Source organism: Muntiacus reevesi, chromosome 1 (assembly GCF_963930625.1).
Source record: "Muntiacus reevesi chromosome 1, mMunRee1.1, whole genome shotgun sequence".
NCBI lineage: Eukaryota > Metazoa > Chordata > Mammalia > Artiodactyla > Cervidae > Muntiacus > Muntiacus reevesi.
The window spans coordinates 39,420,027-39,429,394 of NC_089249.1; the positions used below are offsets into that span (position 1 = coordinate 39,420,027).

Genomic DNA, 9,368 nt, shown 5'->3' on the forward strand with positions numbered 1-9,368 from the left:
TGCTGATGAGAAGTCCAGTGTCAGTCTGAGTCACATGCTTTTGTAGGTGATGGGCTTTTTTTTCTTTAGATCTTTTAAAACTTTCCTCTTTGTCATTGGTATCTTTACATTTTGTTGTAATAGGTTGAAATTGGGGCTTTTCCCTTATGTGTCCTGTCAGTCCTTTTTTAAAACTTTTATTTATCGAAGTATAGTCGATTTTCAATGTTGTGTTAATTTCTGCTGTCTGGCAAAGTGATTCAGTTATACATATGTAAACATTCTTTTTCATATTCTTTTCCCATTATGGTTTATCACAGAATATTGACGATAGTTCCCTGTGCTATACAGTAGAACCCTGTTGTTTATCTGTTCTATACTAATAGTCCTTTTAATGTGAAGTCATTCAATGGCTCTAGTCCTGGGAAATTCACTGTTACTACAGCCTCAGCTTCAACTATTTTCCACTCTTCTATATATTTTACTCTCTCTTTGAGGCTCATTTTATAGGAGAAAATAACATGTCTGTTTCTATTATCCATGCCTCATACTTTGCTTTCATATTTTCCTTCTTTTTATCGCTTACTAGTACTTTCTGGAAGAATGTTTCAACCTAAACTTCATCAACTCAGTCAATCGCCTATTGAGTGCTTTATGTCATTTGTTTCATTTTCATATAGAGCAACACCATTTAGTGATCTTGCCTGGAGAATCCCAGGGATGGGTAAGCCTGGTTGACTGCCGTCTATGGGGTCGCACAGAGTCGGACACGACTGACGTGACTTAGCAGCGGCAGCCCCAGCAACACCATTTTAATGCCTGGTTCTCATTTCATGTCAGAACACTCAGAGCCACCTAGTGGTTGTATTTTTCCTGACTTCTCCTGACCCCAGCAGAGCTTGAAGATGACTCTGATGTTATCTTGAAGTGAAAGTGTTAGTCTCAGTTGTGCCAGACTCTTTGCAACCTCTACAGATTCAACAGCCCTCCAGGCTTCTCTTTCCATGGAATTCTCCAGGCAAGAATACTGGAGTGTGGAGCCCTTCCCTTCTCCAGGTGATCTTCCCAACCCAGGGATCGAACACAGGTATCCCGCATTGCAGGCAGATTCTTCTCTGTCTGAGTCACCGGCCTCCAACTGGTACTAAGCAACCTCCTCTGCCTCTGAATTGTTCTCTCTCTCCCTCAGCCCTCCTCTTCTGTGGGTGACCGTTCCTTACAAGCCCTGAACACCAGGTCCAACCACCTTCTACCACTCCAGGGGTTCCTCCTAGCTTTCCACAGTCATTTTTTACATGAATAGCGATCTGCCTCCCTCTAATGTCTAATACATTCCTAGAGTGGAGGTCTAGGTGGAAATGAGCAGCTTCTGTCTGCCTGCCGTCTTGTCAGGAACAGGAATTAACATGATTCCTTAAACTATATTTTTAGGAGTCTCAAGGTAGAATGCCCTTGTGGGAATCTCTTTCTCTTTTTAGGATGTGGAAGTCTCCTTTTAGAGAGAAAAGAGTATTAGAAGGCTTGCCTCACAGGAGAATAAAACAATAGAAAAAGGGAATCTCCCATGCTATATCCTGAGCATCTGCGGATCCCATATTAGAACCTGTTACTCCCAAGAACTTATGAGTATAAAAATGGCACCTTCTTCCACCCCTTAGGCTGCATGTTATTCTAATGCTCTGGAAACAGGTATACACTGGAGACTAATTTATAATTTCAAGGATCAAATCTAATTATGTGTTTATTTACCATTTTACCTTCGTTTTGCTCATTCCCTCAGAATCAACCTACCGACACCAAGCAACCATTGATGATGAAGTTGTCACCATGGAGATACTAGATACTGCTGGGCAGGTGAAAAAGGAAATCAGCTCTAATATTTCTGGATAAATAAAAATGAGATGTGCATAATATGAACAGAATTAAGACACTTTTCTATGGTTAACATAATGATGCCTAAAGACTTAATTATCTAGTTATGCTTTATATCAGTTTATTTGCAATAGCTTATATATGTGTCCTTATGTAAATTACTCAGTGCTCCAAGAGGGTTTTGAAAATACCTTAACATTCGTATGCTATCATCTAAAGTAGAATTTCTCACCTCTATTATGGGGAGATCACAGGATATTAATATTAGATTTTCATGGTTAAATGTGTTTTGAAATACTCTGATCAAATTAAATATATATCTTTACTGGAGAAGTTCTCAGTACCTTTAATATGCTTATATATATAATTTGAATCTTAAAGAAATCTACAATATTTATATTCTCAACTTATATAACCTTAGAATCTTTTTTCAGAATACTTTATTTTAGGAATCTTTTCTGTAATATTCTTTCTAAACCTCATCACATCAGATTAAAAACTTGAGCCACATCATTGAACGCTAACAACTTATTTTAAAATGAAATTGATATACCTTTGCGTTGCAGCCAGTCAGTTCTGAAATTATAAACAGTTTATAGGAAGGCTTGGTTCCCAAGAATAGAAAGAAGTGAAAGTGAAAGTTGCTCAGTCATGTCTGACTCTTTGCAACTACATGGACTATACAGTTCATGGAATTCTCCAGGCCAGAATATCAGAGGGTAGCCTTTCCTTTCTCCATGGGTTCTTCCCAACCCAGGGATGGAACCCAGGTCTCCTGCATTGCAGGCAGATTCTTTACCAGCTGAGCTGCAAGGGAAGCCCTCCCAGAATAGGGGTGACCTCTAATAATGAGAGTTAGGAAGCTGAAGGATATGATGTTCCTTTTCAGTTACTACTTGATAAAACTATTTAATCCAAGAAATATATTTGCAGCTAGTTATACAGTTTTCCTTCTCATCACTACCTGCTCCCTATATATGCTCTCACCTTCCAGTACTGATTCTAAAGAGAAAGACAGCAGGAAAATACATGCCTGGAGAAGTCATTTGAGCCTATAATGGCAATACATTTTCAAATCACACCTGCTTAAGAATGCTTTCAAATGCTACCTTCTTAAGAAGGAGAGATCACCCCTTTTGAGAATCACTGCAATTGAGTTTCTATCATTATTGAGACTGCATAATATATCAAAGGTGCTAAGATAGAAAATGAAACCCAAATCCCCTAGCTTTTACTTTGATTCTATACAATTTTTCACTTTGTGTGTGTGTGTGTATGTGTGTGTGTGTGTGTGTGTGGCTAATTGTCTCTAATCTGAGAAAAGAAGATTAAAAAGCAAAACAAAATCAAAACTACTTCACTAAGCCATGCCTCTAATTCTGATCTCAGAGGATGGGGTAAGGTCTACTTGTTTGTTACCTATTGGCCAATTGTTTAATTGTGATGAAAAATCTCAGAGGCAGTGTGCTCAACTAGGAGGATAATTTCTTTATAGTCCTTGCAATTACACATTTAATGATGTGGCAAGAAAAAGTTAGAAGCACAAAGTTAGGTTGTGCGCAGTTAGAAAATGTTTAGTTCCCTAAGTTATGCTTCTATTCCAAACTGAGAGGGTCAGCTTGTTCAGGCAGTCTACCAAGAATTTCCAACGCTGCTGAATGTAAGGAATGGTTGTTAAAGGATCACTGTTAGCATTTGCAGCATCTATATACTGCAATTACTTCCAGGTCTCCCGACTGCTGTTTTTTCCCTGCCAACAGGAAGACACCATTCAGAGGGAAGGACACATGCGATGGGGGGAAGGCTTTGTGCTGGTCTATGACATTACTGACCGAGGAAGTTTTGAGGAAGTGCTGCCACTTAAGAACATCCTGGATGAGATCAAAAAGCCCAAGAACGTGACTCTCATCTTAGTTGGAAACAAAGCTGACTTGGACCACTCCAGACAGGTCAGTACAGAAGAAGGGGAGAAGCTGGCCACAGAACTGGCATGTGCTTTTTATGAGTGTTCTGCCTGCACTGGAGAAGGAAACATCACCGAGATATTCTACGAGCTGTGTCGAGAGGTGCGTCGCAGGAGGATGGTCCAGGGCAAGACGAGGCGACGCAGCTCCACCACGCACGTCAAGCAAGCCATTAATAAGATGCTCACCAAAATCAGCAGTTAGGCAGCTCCATCCTTGGGAAGACCCTGCTCAGGTCGGTTTGGGTAATTGGAAACATTTTCTTGCCCTTTTTTTTTCTCCAAAGAAAAGAAGATACTACATTCCTTGTTCTGCCTCTGGGAAAAGTTTGGGCTTCCCACTGGTCCCAGCCTTCCGTATGTTGGGAAGCTGCAGAGTGTTTTAATGCAATTTCAGTGCTGACAATCTCTCTTTTGCCTGCTTGAATAAAACATGCTCTATTGCAATTTGAACATGTAATCACCAAATTCTAAAATGGCTGGGTTCGCATTAAGCTATTTTTAGGCATCTTCACCTTGCTTCCACAGGTTGAAGTCTTTTCAGAAGCATTTTAAATTCTATTCCTTATCAAAACCTACAAATGATCATCCTAAAAATCTAAGAAAACAGAAAGTACAGGGCTTCCTAGGTGGCGCTAGTGGTAAAGAATCTACCTACCAATGCAGGAGACATGTTGGTTTGATCCCTGGATCAGGAAGATCACCTAGAGAAGGGCATGGCAACCCTCCAATATTCTTGCCTGAGAGAATCCCATGGACAGAGGAGCCGGGTGGGCTACAGTCCATAGGGTCACAAAGAGTCAGACACGATTGAAGCGACTTAGCATGCATGCACACAATAGAAAACCCAATGAAAACAGTAAGAGTAGCTGAGACATTGTACTGAAGAATAGAGCCTTAGTTTCTATTTGAAGTGAGGCTTTTCTGAATGATCTTAAACCATCTAGTTTTTCTTTAACCTTTCTTCTGTTGTTAAATTCAAACATGCACTCACAAAGTTTTCCATTGTCATGGAGAGTTTCATTTCAATTTGAGTTGACCGTCTCCTCGATCTATTTATTGATCATTGCATCCTAATTATTCTTCTGTGATTCCAACAAGACTTAACTATAACAGAGACAGCAGGACCCCTCATTTCAAATCTGCCAGGCCATTTCTCATCAAGCCCAGGGTGAAATAAAGACAAAAGGAATTTTTTTCACCAAACCCTGACTTTATTGAATGCTAATAGAGGATTTAGAATTGGAAGTTTATTCATTTACATTTCTCTCTCTGTTTATCATCTTAGCAGAAAGACAACATTCAAATAAACAGGGGAATTAAAAATGAAGCTTAACTACTCTTCTGTTGGGGAGCCCAGGTTCTGTGACAGGCACAGTAAGAAGAATTAGCCTCTGATTCATTTAAACTGGCTACATGGCTTCTAATATATTGGATAAATTAATTCATTTAGAATTCAGAAAAGAATGAATGGTTAGAGTTCACTATACCTGAATAAATGTATATAAATCAGATTCTTATATTGTGAAACAGTCTATAACTGATAAAGCTTTATGATTCTTTTTCCCCCTATTATGCCCCCATATATTAAGATTTGGGCACTTTATTTTAGAAGAAAATATATATCTTTTGCATATGTGTGTATTTATAAATGCATAGATATATGTATAAAACTTTGTAAGAGTTGGAGGCTTTAATTCACCAATGCATTTGGACAACTTGGTGTAATTGACTATTTTATGTGAATATAATAAAAAGCATAATTTTCACATTCTGTCACATTCAGGCAGTTTTTCTTGTGGTAACTTGAGAAGTTTGCCATTTTAGGAGAGATTTTGGAAGACTATTGGATTGCAGAGTTGATGACTTATTGAATGTGATGCAAAGAAATAATCACCTATTCATAATAATTGCTACTGTTTTTAGAGTCCTTACATGCTATTGTAGGCCCTTCACGTCTTATCTCATCATATTCTCACAATACCCCTATGCAAGAGATAGTATTATGGTCACAGTTGTAAGAATGAAGATACTGAGCCAAAAGGGAAAATAAGTTTGCAAAGCTATTTAGCGGGTAAAGCTAGGATTTGAACCCAGAGAGGCAAAGTCAGACTGTAAGCCTAGATTGTGATCCACCATAGTGTCTTAGTAGGCTTATTCTTGAGTCATCGGTATAAAGAAACAGAAAGGAGAAAATTTAGGGAAGACTTGTTTTATTCATGGGGATTTCCTGGTGGCTCAGCGGTAAATAATCCTCCTGCCAATGCAAGAGACAGGGTTCCATTCCTGGGTCAGGAAGATCCACTGGAGAAGGAAATGGCAACCCACTCCAGTATACTTGCCTGGGAAATCCCATGGAGAGAGGAGCCTGGCAGGCTACCGTCCATGGGATCACAAAAGAGTTGAACACAACAACTAAACAATAACAACTGTTTCATTTATGCTTTCATTTATTCATGAACAAATATTTACAGATAAACTGGACATGTAACTTGACACATTAGTCCATCTGATGGATTCTGAGCTGAACCTTTAAGAATACAATTGACCTTTGAACAGTGGAGGGGGTCAAAGGTGCCAGCTCTTCACAGTTAAAAATCCATGTGTAACTTTTGACTTCTCCAGAACATAACTACTAATAGCCTACTGTTGACCGGAAGCCTTACCAATAATATAAACTCTCATCTGACACATATTTTGTATGTGTTATGCATTATATATTGTATTCTTACGTAAATTAAGCTAGAGAAAATGTTATTAAGAAAATCATAAGGAAGAGAAAACACAATTACAACACTATACTGTGGTGGGCTACAGTACACGGAGTCACAAAGAGTCAGACACGACTGAGCAACTGAACACATATACATGCACTGTGTTTATCAATAATACAAGTTTATGTCATCTGTTTATAAAATGAATCATCTATCAGTACATATAGATATATAGTCTTATGTGTTACGAAGCACTGTAGATGTTATATGTATCATACTTGATGTCACAATGGAAAAATCTGTGAAAAAGAAATTTATATTTATTTCATGCATTGATCATGAAGAAGCAGCAATATGATTCCTTTATAGTAGCCTAGTGTAATCAGTATTATTGCTTCATAATGGCCTAGCCTATACACAATGAATGACTCCATTATAAAATTTGTATGGTGTACAGTATTACAGTCAAATTCATAACACAGTATTGGAAAATTTACATTTTTAAAAAACCTCTTACCCATGACAATAAGCTGATACATAGTTTCTTCAATTTTGGGAGCGTGGTATACTGTACTGTAATATGATTCTTTGAAAACAAAGTTATAAATGGTAAGAAAAGTAATACATTATTAATTTTATAGTAAATATCACTCACCTTATGCCTATATGATCTCCATAGCTACATATTTTTTATGTATTCATGACATAGCTTTTTCTTAATTATTTCTATGTTTCTAGGCTATGTGTTTTATCTGCAAGTTTTTTCGAATTGTCACAAACCTCCAAAAAGCTTTCCAATGTATTTGTTCAAAAAAAAAATCCACACATATGCAGACCCATGCAGTTCAACCCTACGTTGTGCAAGGTAAAAGTATCTAATCAAAAGGAATAGCACGGAACCAAAACATGGAGACATGAAAGGTGATGGTAATGTAGTAATTACGAGTTTAGAGAGCCACATATATCATTCTTCAAGAAGAAAAAAAGAAGGTGAGGAGAGAGGAGGGATTAAGAGAAAGAAAAAAAGATAAGGGATTCGGAAGTGAAGAAAACATGTCACATCTATTCATAAAACCACAAGTTTAGGTAACTACATATTAAAGGACCACGTAGGCAACTTAGCTGTGATTCATTTTCAGTAATGTCCATTTAGACAGGGTAGGGAAAAGGAAAGCAGAGAAAATTTGTTTTTAAAATGGCATCTTCTAGAAGTGCAATCTCTTTCATTCTCTCATGCTACACTTGGGGATGAAGCTCAGCCAGTGCGCATTAAGAGTATGCCGCTAAGGAGGCCTGCTGTAGTATCTGTACGCTCTCTTAGGTCAAACACTAAGGAAGTGAACTTTACAGTCCCCAGTACCGGTATCTTCCTTAGATAGATGTATACAAATCCAGACCTGTTAAAACATAGAGCCACTGGCAGAAGGCCCAACTGGTAATTACAGAAGAACCTGAGATTGCACAGATATAAATTAGTTATTCCTCTCATGTCTCAGGCTTCTCCACAAATGAAGATTATAAACCCATTGGTTCTTTTACACGGTATTGTAATGACGGAAACCTGTGTGTTCTTGAACTGTAATGATGGGTTGTTATTACCACACTACCGATATTTGCTTTCTTGTAATTGTTTTACTTTCAACAGTCAAAAGACTTTTCTCCGTATATTGTGTTTGTACTCATATGCCTCACAGCCCTGAAAGAAGGCAGGATCTTTCTTTTAAATAATATTTGTGGTACATAGACATAGATAAATGCAACATCTTGCATTCCAAGTATGGTAAAAATCAAGCTTTCTTAATTAAAACAGCCTCTGTCCACTTTGAGGATAAGAAAAGTAGTCAGTTCATTTGGCCAAATTTAATCAAAGTAAAGTTGAATTAAGGGTAAAGTTGTTGAGCTAATCACTTATTGGGAGAGTCTGAGAAGAAAAAGGACAAATAATTTTTTTTTTCTCCATAGGTTTGGCATGTTACATTTGGCAAATTCTGTATTCCCATATATGTGGGTCCATTTGGAGACTGTTCTGTTTCATTGGTCTGTTTGTTCATGCTCTAGAACTATGGTATGTTAAAATTTAAGCCCAATAATATGTAATAATTACTCCTATTATAACATGATTTTTTTTCAGAGAAACTTTGCTCTTTATTTTCGTGTAAAATTTTGCATTCACCCTGAATTATGTACAATAATAAGAGTGGTAAGCTTACTTCTTTGTGACTGGAGTAGTGATACTCCCTGAGGTGATCAAAATTAAGAATAAATTTTTTGATTTGGGCATTACTGTACTCTGGGACTATGCAACTATTTCGTCTAAAAATAGAATCAGAAGGAAGGTTTTCTGTCTGTGCTTAGAAGGCAGTGTCTATTTTTCCCCAGCCTTACTAAGATATAATTGACAAAATATTGTGCAAGTTTAAGGTGTACAACCTGATGATTTAATGCATGTGTGTATTGCGACCACAATAATATTTCTTATCATGTTTATCACCTCACATAATTACCTTTTGTTTTTTGTGGTAAGACTACTTAAGGTTTACTATCTCAGCAGCTATCAAATACAGTTACTATCTCAGCAACTGTCAAATACAGTATAGTTAACTGTAGTCATCATACTGAATATTAGATCCCCTGAACTTATTATTTTATAACTGAATGAGTGACTGGAACTTTGTACACATTGACCAATATCTCCCCATTTCCCCTACTTCCCATCCTTGGCAACCACCATTCTACTTTGGTTTGGCTTTTTTAAAGATTCTAATGTAAGTGAAATCACATGATATTTGTCTCTCTCTGACTTATTTCACTTAGCCTGCTACCCTCAAGGTCCATTAACG

General features: G+C 37.5%; 1 protein-coding gene across 1 annotated transcript in view; it reads left to right on the plus strand.

The window, feature by feature from the left end:
- Positions 1–8,802, plus strand: part of RERG (RAS like estrogen regulated growth inhibitor) — a 131,823-nt gene extending 123,021 nt beyond the window's left edge. Inside the window, exons 4-5 of the mRNA XM_065940854.1 lie at positions 1,760–1,833; positions 3,612–8,802. Of these exons, the coding sequence (XP_065796926.1) occupies positions 1,760–1,833; positions 3,612–4,019 (482 nt within the window). The 3' untranslated portion in view covers positions 4,020–8,802. The remainder of the gene's footprint in view (positions 1–1,759; positions 1,834–3,611) is intronic.
- Positions 8,803–9,368: the final 566 nt, after the last annotated feature.